We start from the raw sequence: 23,803 nt of genomic DNA on the forward strand, positions 1-23,803 counted from the left end.
TATAATAATAAAGCCCTTTCTACTAATTTTGAGTGTTCTGTTGTTACTTCTTTTGCTTGTTTACAAAATGTCTCTTAATTCAGTGTGCCTCTTGGCATAGGCCTCCTCTAACGACTTCCATTGAGATCGATCTTTTGCCACCCTTCTCCACTGGTGGCCAGCTGTCAGTTTTAGGTCATCCTCCCATCTCATTTGTTGGCGACCTCTGCTGCGTTTGCCGTCTCTGGGGTACCAATCTGAAGTTACTTAGTTATCTTTAGCTCACCTAATACAAACTCCCTATCTTTTCATTAGCAGCACTGAGTTTACACATTATAATACATAACCACAAAGGCTGTAACTCTGCTGGTGCGGATGACTAATAAGCTGTACTCAAAGCATAGAATAATCAGGTTCCTTAATTTTTTTTTAAAGGTACCATTACAATGGAAATGAAATATGGCATGTAAAATATAACAAATTTATTTCTTGAAAATTTTTTTTTATCAACCTTTATTTCTATATGGTTTTTTTAAAGATTTCTTTTTGCCTCCTATCTTCTTTTTGAACATTTGGTTCTTTCTGTCCTTGTTATAGATGCGTTTCTTCATCAGTGACTTCAATTCCCTTCGTTCCTTTTGAATTTCGTTTTCAGGTGCTTTGTTGAAGGACTCTAATCCTTCTGGAATAGGAAAACAAATATTCAAAACATTAATTTTTTGAAAAGTAAAGTCCTAGTAATTTGGTTAAAACTCTCTTAAGTTATAACAGCTGAAAATTGTTGCCGAATCTTAAATTCAAATTAACAGATTTCTAACATAATTACAATAGCATTATTATGGTTGAAAATTCATAAAAGAAATTCAAAAAGTACTGGCAACCAATTAATGTCAGAATTTTAAGCACAATTAAGAAGAATTTAAGACCTTTACCTTTAAGCCGTGAATCAAATTTGGTGAAGAATAAATTTTCTTTCCACACAGCTTTAGTTTCAGTCACAGGTGCTGGTAAAGTCTCCATTTTCTCCACTTTGTCCGCTTTTGGATCTGCTTCCTCAGTTTCCGAGTCAGAAGAATCGTAAACAAATGGATTCTTCTCTTTAGGATCTAGAGGATTTTTCACTTTTTTTGCTTTCGGAGCTTCAAGGGGTATGTAGTCAGTTTCTTGTTCTTGTGGGCCTGGAAAAATAACAATGGTCTTTAAGTACATATACTCATTTTGGTTGTATATTATATCTTATCTTTTAACAGATTTCCCAAAACGGAGGATTACGTCGAGGTTTTAGGGACCGTTTTGCGTGATTTACTTTTGTTCGACGCGGATTAGCTCAAAGGTCCCATTAAAATTTGTTTCAGATTGGGTCAGCAGTAGTATTTTATTAGCAAAAGTAAGTATTGGTTAAGTACATGATAATTTGTAGATTTATACATCGATTACTTAAACGTTTCTGGTCGGATTTGCGCGAATGTTTTTTTGTTCGGTAGGGTTATAATATATATTTTTTAGTCATATTCCAAACATACCTTTATTTTCATCATCATCTTCGTCATTATCCTTACTGCCAAACAGACTTCTCAAACTAAATTGACTTGGTTGTGCAATAGCTTCTTTCAATGCATCACTGACTTTATAAAATTGTTCTTTTGAAACTTCAATCTTCGGTCCTTCTGGTTCGGGTTCTACTTCTTTTACAACTTCTTGCTTATCTTTAGTTTTTTTCTTTATTTTTTTATTTAGGTCCGGTTTGGGTTCAACTGGCGCCAAGAATTTGGCATGTTCCGGTTGAAGAGGATCAAATCGAAGCATTCCTGGTTTAGGTCTGAAAAAATAATTAGTTTTATTGTTATCATGGGAGTTACAATTTTGATTAATAACATCATTGAAGTTTGATGTTCTGTAGGGTTCTGTTTTCGATAAAAAATCTGGAATGTTCAAAGAGAACATTCAAACCCAACAAACTGTTGGTTGTATTATAAATGGCATGTAAATAATATATGTGGCTAATAAAAAAAAAAAAATTTTCTTTACTTACTTGCTTTTTTTGCTATCATTATTTTCCGAATATTTAGTTTTAAGTGTAACACCGAGTACATCTTGTAATATATTCATTTGTTTAGCTTTTTCATCTTCTGTACCTAATTCTACTTCTTCGGTAGTGTTGCTTTGTTTATTCTCACTTTCCTCATCCTCATCATCGTCAATGAACCTTTCATCTAAGGTGAAACGTTTATCAGATTTGTATCTCGATTGCAAATCTAAAACCTAATATTTGATCTTACATATTAGACTATACTACAATAAAAAAATATATTGAAATTAAATTTTTTGTTCATGGCCAGTTTCAGAGACTCTTAATAAACCACTTGCTGAACCAGTAAACTTCATACCATCTCAAACATGTTTTTCTTATCTTTTAAACCTTCCTTGGATGTCCAGAAATAATTCAAAATTAAAATTGCCAAATTGTTCCAGCCATTCTCGAATTTTTGGGAAATTTTTATATAATAATATATAGATAGATTATAAATCAAATATACTTAAGATTGACTCGCTTGAGTGTTTCATTTGTCAATCAAGGGAATCTATGAAACTGGCCATAATAATTATAAAACTTTACATAATTTACCTTCTGGCCCTTTTTGCCTTCAAATTGTTTTTTAACTTCAAAGTTCAATTCATCATTGGAATCATCAGCATCATCATCTTCAAATAGGACCGTATTTTGGTGTCTTTTATTTGTAATTGTATGTGTTTTTGTTACTCTTGGTGTTTCATCCTCCGCATCAGAAAATATTACTTTTTTATTTTGTACTTTATCCTGTAAAGTAAAAAAATATTAAAGCCCGTATTGTTGCCCATGTCGTGGCAGCCTTTAATTACGGCTACACTAAACAATGTTTTTATATGTTATGAACTTATCATGTACTAGCTACTTCCGCGCGGTTTCACCCGCTCTGCTTGGCTCCTATTGGGCATAGCGTGATGTTTTATAGCCTATAACCTTCCTCGATAAATGCACTATTCAACACAAAAATAATTATTCAAATCCGACCAGTAGTTCCGGAGATTAGCGCGTTCAAACAAACAAACAAACAAACAAACTCTTCAGCTTTATAATATTAGTAAGTATAGAGTATAGATTTAATTACTAATTAATTTAATATTAATTAATTTTTAAAACAACTAGCTACTTACAACACCAGTTAATCCAGATTTGATGATCATTTTCTTTTCCTTAAACTCCTGCCTCTTCTTCTTCATGGATTCCAATCGTTTATTTTCTGCCTCATGCTTCCTTTTGTCAGCTTCAGTGGCAGCAAACAAGTTTTTGTTATCAGCGGTAGCGCTCATCTCAAGCATCGACAGCCGTCTGAGCCACAGGTCTTCCCGTATAAGTGTATAATCTATGCACAGGTCTGAGCCGTCACAACAGGATCGACCTCCGGTCTTTTTTATTTTTTTTTCTTGATGGCAACTTTGCAATACAAAGTTGTCGACTATTCTGCCAGTGTCGAGTGGTAACGGTATATTGTGAACCGTCGAATTATAACTTTGTGGTAGTTTTAGATGTCATATTTTAATATTATTTTCATTAATAAATTTAGACATTAACTTAATTAATTTAGGAGAAAAATAAGTAAGAAGATGACCTAATAGTTACTTATCTTTATCTCACCTAATACAAACTATTCCCTATCCTATATTCTTTTTCATTAGCAGCACTGAGTTTGCCACTAAAATGATATAATACATAACTACAAAGGCTGTAACTCTGCTGGTGCAGATGACTAATGAGCTGTACTCAAAACTTATAATAATCAGGTTCCTTTTTTTTATATCTAAAGGTGTGGAACATTGGAAATTAAAATATGACACGTAAAATATAACAATTTTATTTCTTGAACATTTTTTTTTATTAACCTTTATTTTTATATGGTTTTTTTAAAGATTTCTTTTTGCCGCCTATCTTCTTTTTGAACATTTGGTTCTTTCTGTCCTTGTTGTAGATGCGTTTCTTCATCAGTGACTTCAATTCCCTTCGTTCCTTTTGAATTTCGTTTTCAGGTGCTTTGTTGAAGAACTCTAATCCTTCTGGAATAAGAAAACAAATATTCAAAACATACTTTTTTTTTTAAAAGTAGAGTACTAGTAATTTCGTTAAAACTCTCTTAAGTTATAACAGCTATAATAAAAATAATTGTTGCTTAAACTTAAATTATATTAACAGATTTTTAACATAGTTACAATAGCATATGGTTGAACATTTATTAAAGAAATTCACAACTACTGGCAATCAATTAATGCCAGAATATTAAGCACAATTAAGAAGAATTTAAGACCTTTACCTTTAAGCCGTGAATCAAATTTGGTGAAGAATAAATTTTCTTTCCACACAGCTTTAGTTTCAGTCACAGGTGCTGGTAAAGTCTCCATTTTCTCCACTTTGTCCGCTTTTGGATCTGCTTCCTCAGTTTCCGAGTCAGAAGAATCGTAAACAAATGGATTCTTCTCTTTAGGATCTAGAGGATTTTTCACTTTTTTTGCTTTCGGAGCTTCAAGGGGTATGTAGTCAGTTTCTTGTTCTTGTGGGCCTGGAAAAATAACAATGTTCTTTAATCTTTGTAATTTTGTTTGTACATCTTTTAAGTGATTTCGCAAAAAGAAGGATTACGTCGGGGTTTTAGGGATCGATTTCTATTAGTTTCTTTTTGTTCGACGCGGATTAGCTGAAAGGTCCCATAAAAAATTGTTTCAGCTTGATTCAGCAGTAGTATTTTATTAGCAAAAGTAAGTACTGGTTAAGTAGGTACAATGCTAATAAAATAAAAGCTACTGAACCAATCGTACAAGAGGCCGATGTCATTTTCATGATAGTTTTTAGATTTGTAAATCGATTACTTAAATTCTAGTTTCGTAGGGTATAGTTTTTTTAGTCGTATTCCAAACATACCTTTATTTTCATCATCATCTTCGTCATTATCCTTACTGCCAAACAGACTTCTCAAACTAAATTGACTTGGTTGTGCAATAGCTTCTTTCAATGCATCACTGACTTTATAAAATTGTTCTTTTGAAACTTCAATCTTCGGTCCTTCTGGTTCGGGTTCTACTTCTTTTACAACTTCTTGCTTATCTTTAGTTTTTTTCTTTATTTTTTTATTTAGGTCCGGTTTGGGTTCAACTGGCGCCAAGAATTTGGCATGTTCCGGTTGAAGAGGATCAAATCGAAGCATTCCTAGTTTAGGTCTGAAAAAATAATTAGTTTTATCGTTATCATGCTATCATGGGAGTTACAATTTTGATTAATAACATCAATGAAGTTTGATGTTCTGTAGGGTTCTGTTTTCGATATAAAATCTGGAATGTTCAAAGAGAACATTCAAACCCAACAAACTGTTGGTTGTATTATAAATGAAGCAGCTTCTAATAATAAAAAAAACAATTTCTTTACTTACTTGCTTTTTTTGCTATCATTATTTTCCGAATATTTAGTTTTAAGTGTAACACCGAGTACATCTTGTAATATATTCATTTGTTTAGCTTTTTCATCTTCTGTACCTAATTCTACTTCTTCGGTAGTGTTGTTTTGTTTATTCTCACTTTCCTCATCCTCATCATCGTCAATGAACCTTTCATCTAAGGTGAAACGTTTATCAGATTTGTATCTCGATTGCAAATCTAAAACCTAATATTTAATCTTACATATTAGACTATACTACAATAAAAAAATAAATATTAATGGCCAGTTTCAGAGACTCTTAATATCAAACATTTTTTTCTCAGCTTTTAAATCTTCCTTGGACGTCCAGAAATAATTCAAGACTAAAATTTGCCAAATCGTTCCAGTCGTCCTTGAATTTTAGCGAAACTATCAACGAGCAATTGATTTTTATATTATAATATGTATACAATGTGATAGGGGTGGGACTTCTAACCCGTTAAGGCTGAGTACTACACCTAATTTTATCGACAAAAAATAATATGGGGGGTTGAACCCCTAATTGAAAATATTGAAAAATAGTGATTTTTTCGGTAAAAATAATTCACAAATGATTTTTTTTCTCCCAAAACATTATCAAACATATGAAACAAGTAATGAATTAGTTAGCCAAGGTTATTAGCTACCGTTTGTCGTTCTTTTTTGTTTCTACGACGCATACAACCTTTGATATCAAAAAAAGTAAAAAAAATATTAAAATAGCCATATTTTTTAGGGGGAGGGGGGGGGATTCGACCCCTTCGACCCCCGACTTTTGTCGATAAAATTAGATGTAGAACTCAGCCTTAACGGGTTAGAAGTCTCACCCCTATTACATTGTATAGATATATTATAAATCAAATATCTTTAAGATAAGCAAGTGTTTATTTGTCAATCAAGGAAATCTACGAAACTGGCCATAATAATTATAAAATTTTACATAATTTACCTTCTGGCCCTTTTTGCCTTCAAATTGTTTTTTAACTTCAAAGTTCAATTCATCATTGGAATCATCAGCATCATCATCTTCAAATAGGACCGTATTTTGGTGTCTTTTATTTGTAATGGTATGTGTTTTTGTTACTCTTGGTGTTTCGTCCTCCGCATCAGAAAATATTACTTTTTTATTTTGTACTTTATCCTGTAAATAAAAAAACATTAAAGCCTGTATTGTTGCCCGTGTCGGTGTCGTGTGATGTCGTGGCAGCCTTTAATTACGGCTTCACTAAACAATGTTCTCATATGTTATGAACTTATCATGTTTTTCAGTGTATGTAATAAATATTAATTAATTTTTAAAGCAACTAGCTACTTACAACTCCAGTTAATCCCGATTTGATGATCATTTTCTTTTCCTTAAACTCCTGCCTCTTCTTCTTCATGGATTCCAATCGTTTTTTTTCTGCCTCATGCTTCCTTTTATCAGCTTCAGTGGCAGCAGACAAGTTTTTGTTATCAGCGGTGTCTCCGACAAGTAGACGGGATTCATCTCTTTGATGTTTCTGTGTTTTCTGTTGATATTCATAAGATTTATTCCACTCCTCTACTTGCTTATTACTTCTATGGTTATGCTCTGTCACTTGGTTTAGTTCTGCTTTCCTTTTTCTCGGATTCAGTTTGCTACTTAATTTCAATACAGGATTATCCTTGGGTAAACTTTCTTCTTCAGCTAACTGAAAAGATAGTTGTTATTGAAGATAAGTATTTAGGTCTAAGTTTTTAAACTGACATGGTCACTAATAATATAATTAGAAAAACGGGATATTTACCATGTTTATTAGTTTTTGTGAGTTTCCGATATTTCGGCATTGTTACAAGTGCCATGATCATGGATGAACTCCATCTCTATGGATGTTCATCTGTGATCATGGTGCTAATACTAAACCTAATACATGGTAAATACCCCATTTAAGTTCTAATGAAGTTTTTAGGTTATGAAATCTAGTCTTATACACAATAATTGTAATTGTAATACAAAGTTGAGTACTTTAATTATTAAAGTACTCGACTTTGTATAGTTATTTTTGAAATCACATACTTAACCTAATATTAGCTTTAGGTACTCACCTTTTCAGCTTCTTTGATTTTTGCTAGTTCTCTCTCCCTTTGTAGTCTTTCTAAGAAACTTTCTCTTGCTCTGGTCACATAAAGTATGTGGCCCTTAAAATCTGCCTTAGTAAAGTGTTTGATACCTGGAATATTTTTACAATGGATGTAAATTATTTTTTATACTATGTTCACAATCTTTGGAGTTCACGAGTGAAGAGTCAAGAGTGTTATGAAGATACGCCGGGAAAATTAGCTGAAGAATCATTTATAGAAATGGATCGAGTGTTAAGATTAGGACTAGGACTGGCATCAAGATAAGGTATAGGTATTGTTTTAATATTACAGATGATGTGTATATGCATTAGAAATTTAACTGAGGTCAACTTACATGATTCCACATTCCCATTATCAGCGGATAGCGAAACAAAAGCAAACTTCTTGCTTTCTTTTGTATCGCCAGGTTTGCATTTCAAATCCACACTCGTTATCTCTCCAAAATGAGAGAAGGCCGAGTACAATTCTTTTTCTTCTGTATTTTCTGGGAGATTCCCAACAAACAAGCGGGTAGCAGATATCATGGCAAAAAGTTTTTTTTATATATTTTTTGGAATTTTACGATTTAATCACATTCACGCATTATTTTGACGTATAAAAGTGAGGTTATGTATGCATGTAGATTGTGGCTGTCATGTCATTTGAAATGCAGTATTGTCAATGTCAAACTAATAACGTTATGATAATGCTCGAAAACAGTGCACTTAGAAAGCTTTGTCATCATCATATCAGCCACAAGACGTCCACTGCTGAAAATAATCCTTTCCCAATTATATAGCTTATTGAAATAAAATATTTTTTTATTAATCCTTGGTAGGGATTGTCTGTAGTTAATTCAGAATATACTCAAAATCCATGTACCTACCAAAACTTTACTTTCGAAAACTTTAGAATTTTCGTGTTAGTAACAAAGTAAAGGGTGTAAGATGAGTCGTATTATCCTTAAGGCAAACAAAACAAGTGGCTAGGACGCCAGGCATCGTGCGTGCCCAATTGCTAATAATATGATGTAGAGTGGTGGCGGCGTCAAAAAAAAAAAATAAGGGCGCATATGAGGTGCGCTTAGGGCGCTCTAGGTTTAATACGCGTCTGGGTGTGAGTAAAAATAATGTAAAGTGTGTCTTAGTCCTCGCCGCAGCAGCAGAGGGGAGGCATCAAAGTGACCATTTTTAACTCTTAGGGTCAATTTATGCCCATTACTACTCGTAAAAGAGAGCGCGTATTCCGACTCTGCGCTAGTATAAATCGACCCTTACAAACACTTTTAGCGTGCAGGTATATCGAGAGGTAACACAAAATAAAACCAGTAGTAATATGTATATAAAATCTATTGCTACTACTCTCATAACACAAAATAATTCACTTAGATAATACTGTGTCAATTACAAATAGAACACAATATACAACAGGAAGATAGTATAAATATAATCAAATATAGCTGTTAGTTTATCTATTTACACAGTTTAAATAGGATGTATATCAGAAGAATAGTATTATATAAAAAATCGAAGAAATTATGCAATTGTATCGTAGCAAACTTTCAGATTTTCGTTTGAATTGTCAGAAAACTGGACAACACAATGACAAAACAATTTTAAGTATAACAAAATAACACTAACAACAAATATTCCAATTAAAAATTTGATCGTCAGATAAATGCAATAAACGATAATAGCAACACGCCAATATCAAATTAAGTACTACAAACATGCAAGTATGAAATAATTTCCATGAATTAAGCCCTTTATTGTTTATACCTCTAAAAACAGAGATCAAAGGCACAGCTAGTGAATAAATAAATATGTATCACTTATTTATTATTTTTTAAGAACTTTATGGACTCTGTAGGTACAGATGTAATCAAACACTTATGTAATTATCTAATAGTTGAGTATACATCAAACAGTATTCAGATGTACATTAAACAATTTATGCACACAAAGCTAATGGTACTATTATTATACAATTTACAACATATTTTGTATAGATATTAAAATTTCAAGATCTTTTATACAAATATGACAATAATATTGATTATTTTCATAAGTTTCAACACATTATGTTCAACTTTTAAGACATAAATTAAGAAATTTTACACAATTTAACGATTAATACACCTAATAGATTTAATTATTTAATATAAATTAGACTAGGTGTAACAATGTGTGACCACACAAATACTTGAGGGTGTATTTATTAGATAAGTTGACACCCGACTAGCTACACGCCAAACTGAGGCTTTACAAAACATGCGGTGCCAGAAAATATTGGTAAAACAATAAAATGAGACCTACTGGCTTAATCAAATTGCATACTACTGTATGTTTAGTGGTAGTCCAAGCTCTGAAAATCTAAATATTATAATTGATCTAGATCACAGGCTTTTGAGGGCCGCTGGGCCGAGGGGTTTCATAAGACGTGATGCACTTAAAATAAAGTTGCGTATACTATACGGAATGGATAAAGTCACGAGTGTCTAAGTCGCGGGACTCGTAATGTTTACTTGTTTCTATGTACATAGTTGTAAAGTAACAGCCGCTACTGACGTGGCTATGAGTGCGGCTCAGACTTTCAAGTGGTTCCTCTCGTAGCAGGAGTTGCGTGTGGAGTAGCGCTACGTGGGCTCGTCCGAGGACATCAACGCTTCTGACTGCTCGTCCAAGTCCGGAATGTTTCTTATCACCCTGTGATAATACGGTTTATACGATTATATTGTAGAAAGTGCGATAAAAGTATTGTGTTGTGCTTCGTTATCTTTATTTTTATAGCGTAGATAAGTCATAATAATAAACCAATTTGAGTTACTAACTAGTATTAACTTAATTGATTATGTGTGTACTCACGTGAAGCCTTCAGCTGCCCGTAGTCGGTCGGTGAGGCAGGTGAAGAGGGCGAAGTCTCGCGGGAGCTGCGTGGCGGCGGCGGCCCAGCCCGCGCCGGCCAGGGCTGCGGCCAGCCCGCGCCACGCGCCGCCGCCGCCGGCCCCGCCGCCGCGCCAGGCCTCCACACACAGCGACAAAGGCACCGCCAGCCCTAAGATGCTTGTTGCGGCTTGTGGCGATGTTAGTGATCGTCCCCTGGAATGAATGTGTCAGAATTAAACTAAACACGTAACAATGCATAGGCGTAGCCAGAGGGGGGTTTTGGGGGTTCAAACCCTCCCCGAAATATGCGTACCTAGACATTACAGAGCGTTATTTTTCTGGTTAGTATAGTACATCCCCGTTTGGCAAAGGTTTCTATGAATCTGTTTATTACATTGTTTTAGAGTGAAGGAAGGTTTTTTTTTGGTCGCACATTTAATGGGTCGACTTTCTCGAACCCCTCCCGAAACTAAAACCTGGCTACGCCTATGTAACAATGTAACGCCTTACATGAGTACTTAAAATCCATGTACATTAGACCAGAATGTTAGAATTTATCACCTCTCCTTTATAACTTTATTAAAGCAGAACACGTAGTTACCAGAGCCACAGCGAGTCGATGAGCAGGGGCCCGAGCGCCGCGTCCAGTAGCAGCCAGGTCCACTGGCGCGGCGGGGGCAGCTCGGCGCGCTCCACGCCCGTCGCCGCCAGCACGCCGCCCACCACCCACGTCAGGCAACCACACGCACATCCCACCAGACCTGGAAATATCGACAAATAGGTTAAGAATTTAGATAGACATGTAAATAACTTTTCAACAATTGGGTAGTCTCCTCGGCCAAAAATAAATTATTTCAACTTTTCAATTCAATAAAATATTCAAAAATAATCACACTATCATTCATAATTTTGATTGAACTACTTAATTTTCGTTTTTGTCTACCTAAATTTCTAGAAATAAGTCTGCTATTTGACGTTAAAATCTGATGACGTCATAATAGAGTATTTCATACACAGTTCATAGAAAATACCGTTCATGACGTTTCGAAAAAAGTATTGAATTTGACTTGGAAACTAGCCTATTAGGATGTTTAATCATCATCACCATCAACAACCCATGAGAGTAACCTTCTGGACTATAAAAGTCTCTTCTCTTTAAAAGAGGGGTTTTGTTGATTGATTGCGTATTTCTCTAGCTAAATAAAACAAATAATCATAAACTTGGTTTGCAAGTGATAACATTATTAAAATGCAACACAGACAAAATGAACTATTTACTATCTAAAAGGTGACCTATATTTCTTGGATAAGTAAATAAAATAACATATATTAACTCACCAACGAGTAACGATGAGTTGATATCGTCGCCGTTTCTTAAAGCTTGTCTAAATAAAAGTAAATGTACAGCGTAACATAACGCTGAACCCAAAGCTGCCAACACCGCTATCCAATTTGTTTGATGACTTTCTGATATGCCTAATACCACCTGGAAGAAAAAAAAACCTGTCAAAAATAACTCTTGAATTTTTTTTATCTAATAATTTCAAACTTGGAATTCATAACAACAGATTAAAGGTATGCGTCCACAGGCCTGCATTGTACGCATCGCACGTAACGGATTTTAGTTTGTCTTGCATAGAAATCATACAACTGTGTCCACTGATCCGCATCGTTAGGGACCGCATCATCAGCAATGTCTACATGCGATGCGTACTAATGACGTCACACGGAATGCGTACGATGCGTGCGATACGTACGATGCTGGCCTGTGGACGTTTACTTTAAAAATGAGGGTTTTAATTAATATGTTATCAAAATACTAGTAAGCTAATAAGGGATTGTTTGGATGTGTATCAAGTACATATCTTTTGTAAATAAAATAAGTAAGAAAATAGATTTCCATTTAGTTTTAATGTTATAGACTTACCAGTCCAGCTGCAGTGAGTAAAACAGCGATGCACTTGGATAGAGTGAACCGGTCGTTTGGTACTTGCGCGAATATAGCACCGAACGAGAGCGCCAGCGCTCCGGCCGTCGAGGTGTATATTGTCGCCGAGCCCGTCGACGTGTGCAACAGGCTCAGTCGGTACAGATAGTTTGATATGAACCACTGGAAATGGAACAACATTTTATTTACACACTGCAGTAGGTGATAACTGGCTTTTTGGTATTGGGTGCACAATATACTTAGTGACTTCTAGTAGTAGGTATGGTGGTGCATAGAATTATACTTAGTGCCACACTCAGAGACATTAATGATTACTTAAACTATTCCTTAGTAGCGATTTTGTATCGAAAATAATTGCTAAGGACTGGCTTAAGTACTCATTAAATGACTCTGATTACTGCACTTAGTGTATATGACCATTATTATGCTTGTACTAAGTTAGCTGAAGCCTTAAACCTTATAGTGTACATTTACTAATTAACATTTTAATTTATAATACTGACATTTGGGATTAAAATGATTTCTACCTGTATATAGCTTTAAAGTATAAATATTTTAACTTAATACTAGACCTATTAAAATCTTGTACCTTGGTAAAGGTGGGTAAGACTAGTTCTTAAAGTAATTGCACTTAAATCTCCATTGTAACAAGCGCTGACCTTCAGATTGGGACAATACAGTCTACATACAAGTTTATCTTGCATTCATAACTTCAAGGTTAAACCTGAATACTTTGTTGCTAGGTATTATTCAGAATTCAGCGTTTATTTCGCGAGATGATCTAATAAAGGCATTGTTACACGTGTAACCGTTGAGTCCCTCAATCGACGAGCATGCATGAAGAGATTGATGATTGTAGAATCATGTCGATTGGCGTTTTATTGTTTCAGCCTACCCCAATAGGAGACAGACGATATGTAAGTTTCTATGTATGTACGTAAAGTAGTAAGTATACATTACAAAAATCATACTTTTGTTGCACTGAGTGTTACATTGGTCAAATGGTCTAGTGAAACACAATCTCAGTAAGTAATAGCATAAACTCTAGTATAACTGGTTAAACTGGTAACTATAACTATTTTACTAAATCTCCATGTTTGATTTGATTTTATTCAAACTGTAAGCGTATTCTAGAGTTACGGCCTTTTTAAAAGCATCAATAGTGTGTAGATGTCTGATATTATCATGGTGTTTGTATTGTTTATAAGCCTTGAGTACATAAATAAATATGTCCTGTAAGACACAATAGATTCCGGAGCTGCGGACTACCTACCGGGGCTCCGGCTCGAAAAGCAGGAGTAGGAACGGGGTGGTTTTTAGTCAGTAAGAGTCTGACACTCTTTGCCCAATGCGGGAGAAGTCATTGGACGATTTTCCCCCTCAAAAAAAAGGCACAATAGATGGCAAGTTTTCCAACTCACAGGTACACAGAAGAGTAGCGCTAGTCTGAGATGTCGGCGCGTGGCGGCGGCGGCGGCGCGGCGCTGGGCGTGCTCGGTGGCGCGCACCGACGCGGCCCACGACAGGCGCGCCAACAACGCCTCGCTTGCCATAGCCGCCGACATTACACGAACCTGTATAAACGTCATCATATTTATTTATTATTTCAGTCATGAGACTAAAGCATCCCTACTCTAATTCCACTATGTATAGTAGTGTAGTTTTCTGTATAAAAATCAGACTCAAATCAGGGAGCCCTTTTTGGCTATTATTATTATACTTCTCTATTTCATGCATCCCTCATTCATCTTATTTCAGCGATATTATACGATGACAGATTAAAATAACAAAATCGATAAAAATAAATTGATGAAATTTTTTTATGCATATTGAAACCTTACCTCTGCCACTTTATTAAATCGTACAGCTCTTGGCGCCGCATCGTCACTGTCAGTCGTCTCCCCGGCCCGGACCGGCACAAAAGTAGAATCTCCCTAAAATATCATTGAATAATATAATCCATTCTTGCAATACACCATTTTTTTAAACTTTATAATTATTTCCAATTTTACTATAGCAAAAACTTCTACAATATATTTTTTTTTTTTGTAAAACATGATGGTGTATACAGGCTGTATTTTTTATCCCAAGCAATATTGTACATGGTGATTATTTACCTGAGTCTGAACCTAAAACAATACAAAAAGGTTGTTTTAATAAAACACTTTACCCCTGAACACTCAGTATGTCAGTCAAGGACTTCATAACTTATTATTCATAGTTGCAATTTATTGCGGGTAATGAATGCACTTCACTAGCAGAAGCAATGGAAAAACAAAGAAAATTACTGAATTAAAATTTAAAATTAATTGAATTAATTAATTTAATATTGCTAAGGTTTAAAAAAATACACCCTGGGATGATTAAATAAAAAAAAAATAGGGATAGAAGTAAATTTTTGGGTATATTTTTACAATTTTCTTGGTATAAGGGACATTATTATGAATGGAACACTTACCAAACTGTTTGTGGCTTCATTAAAGTAACTCTCATCATCCGTTTCTCCTGTTTGTTCTAATAATTGCTGAAAAGTTAATAAACATTAATGAAATAGCAATTCTTAGTTTATATCTTTATAATTCCATGAACTATCCTATCTGCAAAGAGATGAGTGGAAGGAGGGTAAGGAGGGAGGCCTTTGCCCTGCAGTGGGACCACCATGGCTGAAAATAAATGAGCTATCCTTAAGCCTTTAATTGCCTGTGTCACATATATGCAAAACATATTTATGTGTCCCTATCGCACATATTTTATTGGTGAAACAGAGAACATGCATGATATTCTTCGTTCTATTCATGCGATTGCGACAGCGACAAATCTAAATAATTTTATAGATTTGTAGCCGTGCGCTAAGAACACTATAATTGATATTTAACTGGGTGCTTAAAAGGTTAAGGTTGCAGAAAGCAATATCATACTATAAGTATATCAAGGACTTTTGTCATTTCTATATTTGGATATGAATACAAAATATTTATATTTCTTATCAATACAAAATCAAACTAATTTATTTACTGCAATTACCTAATTACCTAAATTAATGAGAAATTTTCTGTAGATAAGGATGTAACAGAGTTTTCATATTTAGGTAATTGACTTTATCTATTTCTTGTAATTTGTTGGTTATTTTATTAAACTTGTACTTAAAACTGCAATGATGCTAAAACATAGAGAAGATAACAAAAGAAGTATTTAATATTTGCAAGTAAGTATTGTTCTGTGGTTTAAATATGGTTTTACATAACAAAAACAGATATGTATGAAGACCAATAAGTATCAATTATTTATGACAATGTTGTATTTTAAACTGTTTACAAGTACTAACAAAGATATCTGTTGCCCCTATTCTGTCATCTAGCTTGCAAATCAAAGCAGGTTATCACACTAATATTCCAAATATGAAAGTTTGTTTGTTTAGATGTTTGTCCATCAATCACACTGAAACTACTGCTTGGATTTTGATTATATTTGGTATACTGACTAGGTATGAGTTAGGTTGGGTGATAGGGTACTTTTTATCCCACAGAAATAAGGGTGAAGCCGCTGGTAGAAGAGAGTCTTGAATATTTTATATGGCTTCTCAAATTTAATGATTGTTTGTACAGTTAATTTGGACTAATGAGCAAGGATTTGAATAAAGTGATAAATGTTATTTATGATAAACTACTGTTGTTGTTATAGTACATTACATTTGGAATGAGTCTTCATTTTTAAAGTTATATATAGACATAAACATGTAAGATTGTTTTCTCTTTGAACTAAAGTACAAATTAAGGTTATTTCAATTTAGAACTTACTGTGTAGTCAGCAGGTTGACAAGGATCTCTTGTTGGAGGTGTAAAACATAATACTAACAAATAAATAAACAGCAGTGAACTCCTCACATAGGTCACAAGGAATGGTCTCTCTATATGCTTCTCTATGTACAAATACTGTAAACAAAAACGTTCAATGTCACATCTTGTACAAACAAACATATTATAACATATTTTTAGAGACGAAAATACTTACTTTTGTCATCTCAGAGGATACCACCCACAGGATAACGACCAACAACAGAATGAAAACGCCGAACGCAAATTTCCTCTTGTTAAAACGTTGGGGCACATCTTTGCTATTCTTATTGTTGTTAGTAACTCGAAAATAATTGTGGCACAAAGTCAACATGAAGACGACTGTACAAATTCGGTAACTACGTAAATTATTTGAATTACACTGAATTGGTCAATATCATATTTTTACATTGATGTTCACGGTAACATATTCACGGTTGCTGGTCGCAGAAGTAATTCTCAGTAGACCTTGATTATTTTATTATTCAATAAAACTTTTAGAGTCTTGATTTTAACAATAAAATTCCAATACGATGTGAAGATCGAACAATCAAATTCAGTATCAACAACTTTTTCAATGGCTGATTACAGATTATTAATGTGTTACCAGCTTTTAAAATAGTCTTGTAACAGAGTCTTGACAGTTCAGTTAACCTTTCAATATCCAGTATCCAGCTATTTTTCCAGCCAACACAAGTAAGTGGATTGAAACTCATATATACCGGCGTCATATCTTATGAAAGTTTATTATAAATATCAAGAACAAGGAATGAAATGAATATAAAAAAGAAATTAGAAGATTAATTTTGGACCTGGACTTGAGATGAACATTCTCTATTCTGACGACTACAGATTATCAGAGACAATAGAGTTTAGTTTACATGTCAATAAACTGTCATAGCTGTCAAGGTAATTGTAACCTCCAACCCGTGGCTGTAATTTCAAACTGCTATCTTTACAAAACAATAATTTCCTGAAACGTGCTTATAATCGAGGTGGAAACTACTCTTGAGTAATTTAACAACCATGAGTGCTTGTAACGTAGAAGTAATAAAACAAGTGGGGAAATACTACAATGTATCTGTGGGGACCGTATGTTTTAATACCGATAAGGTAACGTTTATTGAACATTATTGTATGAGAAATGATAATATTTGTACACCAGGCGTTTGAAAACTGAAATATTTATAATCTTTTTCAGGTACTCACAACGGTAATTAATAAACAAAGCATAGAAGGGTTTGCAACCATTGTTTTGAAGTTAGCTTCTCTTAGCGGGATTCAGCTGAGCCAGGAGGAGAGGCTGCTTAGTTATCAGTGGCTGGAACACATTGCTATGTATGCTAACCAGGCTGCAGCCAACCCTGTGTTTGCACTGGGATTCTTAAAGGTAAAACTTTAGTCAGTGAACATTGCATCATACAACCATTCAGACATAACCAGATTATTGTAATTTGTAAAAGCTACTTTCACCTTCTAAGTATCTTTGATTTCTGCTTCACATTATTAAGTAACAAACTTTATCTTCTTCATCGTCACGCCTTTTATCACCAAAGCACATAACGGTATGTAATGCCACTGTACAATGTACACCCACTTTTCTCCATTAATTGTGTTATAATTTTCATATAATAGGGGTAAGGTTATTGTTATATACTGGGCACAATTCCGGATTCTGTGCTAATACTGAAAATTTTTTGAAAAATCAAAAGAAGCCTAGCAGTACTTTGCCCATCCTGGGAATCGAACCAGAGACCCTTTGACTGGCGGTCGCACTTGCGACCGCTTGATCAATGAGTAAATTACGCAGACATAAACTTTATGTTATGATAAAAGAGTATTTGACTATGTCCAATATCCATGATGACTGACTTCTACATTTAAAACTTATTTCCAGGACATAAACAAGGCATTAGAGAAGACTACTTACCTAACTGGACACAAATTGAATGTTACTGATGTAGCGGCATATTATGTCTTATACCCATTGATAGTAAGTATTTTATCGTTTAACAGTAGATCGATACTTATGATAAACTTTGTAAATAACTTTTTTTATGATGTGAAAGGTTGGAACGAATGGGCTGGCTCTACTGGAGTTATACCAGTAAACTGTTGTAAAACAATGCTTGTGTTGTGTTTCATTGTCTGAGTGAGGTTATCGGAGGTCCAATTATCCCCCTTCCCATTTGCCAATTCCACAACCCTTAAATTTTTTATCCTCAAAAGGCGATTAACTTGTATGCATGCACTTGTAACATCTCTGGTGTTATGGCCAAATTACCATCAAGCGATGGTAAGCTTATAATGGAACAAAGAGATTTATTAAAATGTTCTTTAAGAGTCAATTCTTTTAAAATGTTTACATTGTAATCTGTACAATAAAGAGTTAAATGTTTTATTTATGTAATGAAATGAAAGCATCCACCTGTGTAACATTAAGTTAAAAACCATGATTTATAATATTAACAAAATAAGATACTTAATAAAAATTATAACACCATTTTGCTTATTAATTTCAGGAGCGGCTATCTGTGTCAGAACGTGAATCATTTATGCATGTATGCCGGTGGATAAAGCACATGCAGGCGCAACCAAAAATTTGTACCCGTCAACCTCTCCCATTAAACATTCTGAATCTCACAATATTAGCACCAGCAGTACATTAATTACGAATAATTTAACTTTTATGAGCATTTCAATACCAAAACAATTAAGTTTTTAATTATTGAACAGTTATTGCCAACATAAAAAATTAAGACTGTAAAAGTATTAATAATTGGGAGACCTTTCATAATGATTGTGTTCAATAAGTTGGAAATATTAATTATTTATATTGCTAGTTACTGTGTCTTGGATAGTGTAAGTACATGGATTGTGTTTTACTTATCAATGATAATATAATTTTTTTATTATATCACATTTTGTGGTTTTCTTAAAAATTTAAATCTTGAAAATAGATTCTTTGTTTCGTAGTTGTTTGAGTGAATTAATGTGTATATTCGTATTTGTCGTAGATTTTTTAAATATTGGGAATTAGGTACAACAATTAAATACTGTACTGGAGAAATGTGAGTGCAACGTTAAATCTCGACTCGATGTAAAAACAATGATATTAGGCATCAAGGCTATGTACAATTCACTCGATTAGTATTGGTCAGATCAAGATTTTGATCACTTGACTCTCGATAATTCAAAGGTCATAAGACAGATGGCAGTACTGGTCACATTTATTTTCTTTTTGATCAACTTTGTAAAAGGGTGGTTAGTATTTTTTAACCTCCTGGTCTGTCTCTCGTAGATACCTATTTATCGATAAAGTGTTGCTATAAAGGTTTTTTTAATAAAATTATTTTTTTAAATAAAAGTAGCCTATGTTACTCCTTAGTACATCAGTTACCTGCTAATAAAAGTCTTATCAAAATCGTTATAGCCGTTTCAGAAATTAGTCAGAACAAACAGACAAAATAGACAGACATGTAGGTTATTGTAGATTATCTTATAGGGATTTCAAGCCTCAGTATTCTGATGTAATTCCCTAATTTTTATATACCTACATAGTGTTGTAATTTTTCGTTTCAGAATGCAGCACCGATAACTTTGTTGCCTCCGTTTCCCGAACAAATATTGCCACATCAATTGAAAAACATAAATTTGGATAAGGCTTTTTTATACCATCCCCAGCCGTTCTCTTTTCCAGGCTATCCAGTAGTGGTCTATTTGTGAGCGGCGATATGCCTATGCTACCTGTGTTACCTCCTTAAATAAAATTTAAGTATTATTTTTTTAATTCTGCATGTCTACCTACCGTCCTACGTAGGACATGAATATTCGAACGATTAAGTATAATATAGTAATTTGACACGGTTGGTGCGGTGTACGTGTAGTGGGTTCGATTCCCGCACGGCAAAACTCTTTGTGTGATCCACAAATTGTTGTTTCGGGTCTGGGTGTCATGTGTATGTTTGTAAACGCACCCACGATATACGAGAGAATCCAGTGTGGAGCAATGTTTTTTTTTTAAATACCTACCTAGTTTATTTTGCACTATTTGCTCTAGTAGTGACTGGGAACTATGGTCTGTAGTTCAAAAATAATATTGTTGGTTTCGAACCAGGGGATAATTTAGTTCTACAGTTGCGGTACTTACTAACATAGACTAAGTACCCAGAACTCCAGTTTTGTTATAACTTTCGTGAGACATACTAAATTAATTATTATGTTATCGGCTTACTCACGTAACTGTTTGACGAGGAACTCGACTAGTTTCAAGCCATGCTAGAGGTTCATATTCATGAGCAGCATAGAAACGTAAGGCGATTGTCGCTCTGCTACTATAGTCGAGTTCCTTGTCAAACAGTTATGTGAGTAAGCCGGTAACATAATAATTAATTTAGAACTCCACTTTTTGTCTGTAATTGTAAAAGTGCAAGAACTCACGCTACGTTAGTGCCATCTGGCCATCACAAAAACGATAAAATTAAATTATTATCTTATTGACAAAATCCAAATAGTCGTAAAAACGTAGGCATCTATTATGCAATGTTTAATAACTGCGTCCCAGACAGGTGACCTATAGATATAAAATAGGTAAAATAAAAACACAAAAATTGTCGTCAGAATGTATTCTGAATTGCTTTTTTTCTAGGCTATAGGCATTTAGGTACCTAAAAGTAAAACTAGTTGACATTCGTATGTATATCCTTTATAAGTCACGCAGTTGGTCGTAGTTTGTTTTCTGAAATAGATAAAATACATTTCTTTTTTAAATTTACAACTAGGTACGGGTAATACTTTCGTATTTATTATATAAAATTAGGAAACTTAGTAGTAAAAGCCTAGATATTCAATAAGCAGTAGGGATTAGTAATAAGAAAACCAGTAAATGGTGTATAGGTGAACAATAACATACCTAGTACCACGGAATAGAAAAAAATCTGTATTCCGCGCCTAATACCTAACGTACAATTAGTTCGGTACCTAAGTACTAGATCGAAATACTGAGAATTTTGAATATTGAAATATTTGTCCGATTTAATGATAGAAAGATTCAATGTGCAGGAATTAGGTACACCACAGAATACCTAAACTTGTACCCGATCCGATCAACTATGAAGGGGTAAAAAGTAAAGAGAAGTGAAGTAGGTATACCTACCATCAATCATCAGTCCATCATGTTTGTTCCTTAGAAGATTTCTTAGCATTTCCTTTACCGTCAACCTTGCGGTCGGCGAAACGTAGCATCAGGCATCGCTCCAACTTATTGGAGTAAGAGCAACCATTGTCTTCAGCCTCTGTGAACATAATGCCGTTGTCGTGTGTCCGAACTATTTAGTTTATGTTAATAATTGTAGAACTAACTCGGTAATTAGGAAATTGTAACTAAGGCGGGTTTTTTACTGATGATGACTACAATGAATAAAACACCGTGTGTGGTTCGAAAATGTGACCATTTTCACTGTTCCATGTTGCAAGTCGATACCTGGTGTAAATACACACCGGGCATAATATCTTCGTTTAATAATTTTGCCTTGCCATTTCCCAGATAAAAACCTTTAAAAATATTTATACGCTAGTTTTAAGAGGGATTCTAAAGGTGTAGTAGGTACCTACCTATATATTTTGCTCGGTAGTCACACTGCCTAGGATCTATGGTATCTCTCACCGAACGATTTGGTGATACATAGAACAATACCTGATTGCAACTCCTGAAAACAAGCTCGTATCTGATCGTGCAGTGCAGACCGGGATTGTTGTGACGTCACAGCAGATTGCACTTTGTTCCATAATTCTGCTTCTCGTGGTATTCCTCTGCTGTCCACCTGGCAAACAGTTTATATAATAAAGTTAGTTTGTCTGATTAGAGGCGCTGATTACTGAGGTACCATTAGGTGGTCCGTCTGCTTGTTTGCCGATGAGCCCCTAAACAAAGATAATTTATTTTGGGTCTTTTCTAAAAGTGTGTAGAAGCTATACAAGTTTGAAGATTCATAATTTTCATACATTTATTGCTTTCTAGAGTTGCTAGGAAGCGCAAAATAATTCGATATTGCTAGAATTAAATATCTGAGGCATGTGATTATAATGCGAAAAGTATTCGTGGTAGTTTTTTTTTGGTGGAAAATCTTGAAGTCTCTCCTCCCGTCCTGAGGGAAGTGGGCGGAATTGCTAGACCGTTATTGACTGAAAACCACCTCGTTCCAACACCTGCTTCGTGCCGGGCCTCGGTATCTATCATCCTCGGATAATTGTATATCTTGGCTTTTCGCTTAGGTTAGTCTAGACCGGTTAGCTTTGCTTTTTCCCTATCTATATTTTCCTCTTTCAAAACATATTTAGGTAGGTACTTACCACTTGTAAATTGGCGAACACACATTGACTGAGACACTGTAAAGATAATTAGTAATTTAGTAAATTCAGAATGTACAGCTTGATGCTACGTTATAGAAGGGAAGCTAAACAAACTAGAAATGGAATTAATAAGGTTTCTTAGTCTTATTTTTTAGATACCTAATAAGTATAATTAATACACATAAATGTCTTAAGTTAGGTATATTAAGGTGATTTAAATTATGTAAATGCAGTTTGAATGAGCTATGCCACAAGTCCAAATGTTACCTACGCCTCGCCGGGGATTTACATGATCAATGTAAGTGATGTATCCACTTATCAAGATTATAAATTTAATAAAAGATGATTTAATAATCCAGCTCCACAGGTTTTTTAGATCGTCACCTATTTAATATTCAATGACATAATTTTATTATACCTGATCCGAATCTGGGCGGTTTAGAAGCGGTTCGTTTCGTCTGGTTCTACTGGTATTATTCTTGTTTATGTTGTTATTCGGAGACGCGGGGCGTGGTACTGATGTCAGCAGTTTCTCCCCCATATTTCCAGATCCGTAGCCACTGTAATCGTCATCAGTTGCGTTGATGACCATTAGTTGGTCGCCACTGTCGTTGCTGATTCGTCTCTCGTGGCTGTACCGATTCCCTTCTTTCACATTGTCGTCTATTCTGGGAGAAGCATCATAAGAGTCCTCAGATCGACGTTGACGTTCCTTGCTCGCCGGTTCTTTGGAGTTAGTGATGTCGTCAGGATACGTGCATGATTTCAAAGCTACTGCTACTTCATCTTCTAGTAATTTGATGTTGCCTTCACCAGCACCCGCGACCAAAGCCGGTAGGAGCGCGAGGAGCGCCACGGCACCTACCATCGTACGGAAGTAAAATGTTGCACTTACTGCCCTGCATTTAAATGGCTGTATACAGGAAACTCGACCATTATAGCTGACAAGTGCCTGTCAAAATCGGTGATATTCCTGTGAACTCTTTTCATCATTGAAATTATTCGGACATTGATTACAATGCGGACATCTGCAATTATGGATAGCTGTTCTTTACAGTTGAATGTATACCTACAGACGTGTTTTCACATATTGTTATGTCTGTCTGAATGTGACCCGCTTGTTTATTGTATTGTATTGCATAATGATATACTAAAATGTCTAAAACCTAACTTGTTGGATAAGTAGGTATAGGTAGGTGGGTTGATATTAAAGAGATACCTAATCACGTGTGGTGTTAGATAATTA

The 23,803-nt window shown here is 34.7% G+C and overlaps 4 protein-coding genes across 12 annotated transcripts; 1 reads left to right on the top strand and 3 right to left on the bottom strand.

The window, feature by feature from the left end:
* Positions 1-446: 446 nt before the first annotated feature.
* On the bottom strand, positions 447-8,189 carry LOC118265972 (probable RNA-binding protein CG14230). Of its 7 annotated transcripts, XM_050694686.1 has the most exons (9): positions 7,896-8,189; positions 7,526-7,650; positions 6,827-7,131; positions 3,175-3,226; positions 2,606-2,797; positions 2,012-2,241; positions 1,503-1,798; positions 912-1,157; positions 447-661 (listed from the first exon to the last, which is right to left on the bottom strand). In XM_050694686.1, exons 1-9 carry the CDS (start codon positions 8,083-8,085, stop codon positions 486-488), a joined length of 1,812 nt encoding a protein of 603 aa, XP_050550643.1. In that variant the 5' UTR covers positions 8,086-8,189; the 3' UTR covers positions 447-485. The 7 variants fall into 7 exon arrangements, with proteins under 7 accessions (XP_050550643.1, XP_050550641.1, XP_050550644.1 ...); XM_050694684.1 differs by lacking the exon at positions 3,175-3,226 and having other exon boundaries at positions 6,775-7,131; XM_050694687.1 differs by lacking the exons at positions 2,012-2,241; positions 2,606-2,797; positions 3,175-3,226 and adding exons at positions 5,436-5,665; positions 6,408-6,599 and having other exon boundaries at positions 6,775-7,131.
* A 682-nt stretch (positions 8,190-8,871) lies between these two features.
* LOC118266002 (solute carrier family 35 member F5) lies at positions 8,872-16,805 on the bottom strand. Of its 2 annotated transcripts, XM_035579333.2 has the most exons (11): positions 16,385-16,805; positions 16,171-16,305; positions 14,832-14,897; positions 14,491-14,502; positions 14,215-14,307; positions 13,795-13,947; positions 12,353-12,535; positions 11,764-11,911; positions 11,027-11,186; positions 10,405-10,638; positions 8,872-10,245 (listed from the first exon to the last, which is right to left on the bottom strand). In XM_035579333.2, exons 1-11 carry the CDS (start codon positions 16,538-16,540, stop codon positions 10,176-10,178), a joined length of 1,410 nt encoding a protein of 469 aa, XP_035435226.1. In that variant the 5' UTR covers positions 16,541-16,805; the 3' UTR covers positions 8,872-10,175. The 2 variants fall into 2 exon arrangements, with proteins under 2 accessions (XP_035435226.1, XP_035435227.1); XM_035579334.2 differs by lacking the exon at positions 14,491-14,502 and having other exon boundaries at positions 16,385-16,804.
* Positions 16,806-17,090: 285 nt separating this feature from the next.
* On the top strand, positions 17,091-19,996 carry LOC118266003 (eukaryotic translation elongation factor 1 epsilon-1). 2 transcript variants are annotated; one of them, XR_004782804.2, is made up of 5 exons: positions 17,091-17,319; positions 17,408-17,596; positions 18,104-18,199; positions 18,729-19,068; positions 19,789-19,996. XR_004782804.2 is itself a non-coding variant. In XM_035579335.2 (4 exons), exons 1-4 carry the CDS (start codon positions 17,233-17,235, stop codon positions 18,873-18,875), a joined length of 519 nt encoding a protein of 172 aa, XP_035435228.2. In that variant the 5' UTR covers positions 17,091-17,232; the 3' UTR covers positions 18,876-19,128. The 2 variants fall into 2 exon arrangements, 1 of the variants encoding a protein (XP_035435228.2); XM_035579335.2 differs by lacking the exon at positions 19,789-19,996 and having other exon boundaries at positions 18,729-19,128.
* Positions 19,997-21,361: 1,365 nt separating this feature from the next.
* Positions 21,362-23,605, bottom strand: LOC118266412 (odorant-binding protein 59a). Its single transcript, XM_035579861.2, has 4 exons — positions 22,976-23,605; positions 22,558-22,593; positions 21,902-22,028; positions 21,362-21,500 (listed from the first exon to the last, which is right to left on the bottom strand). The coding sequence occupies exons 1-4, from the start codon at positions 23,423-23,425 to the stop codon at positions 21,379-21,381; spliced, it is 735 nt and encodes a 244-aa protein (XP_035435754.2). The 5' UTR covers positions 23,426-23,605; the 3' UTR covers positions 21,362-21,378.
* Positions 23,606-23,803: the final 198 nt, after the last annotated feature.

This window comes from Spodoptera frugiperda, chromosome 7, assembly GCF_023101765.2.
Source record: "Spodoptera frugiperda isolate SF20-4 chromosome 7, AGI-APGP_CSIRO_Sfru_2.0, whole genome shotgun sequence".
Taxonomy (NCBI): Eukaryota; Metazoa; Arthropoda; class Insecta; order Lepidoptera; family Noctuidae; genus Spodoptera; species Spodoptera frugiperda.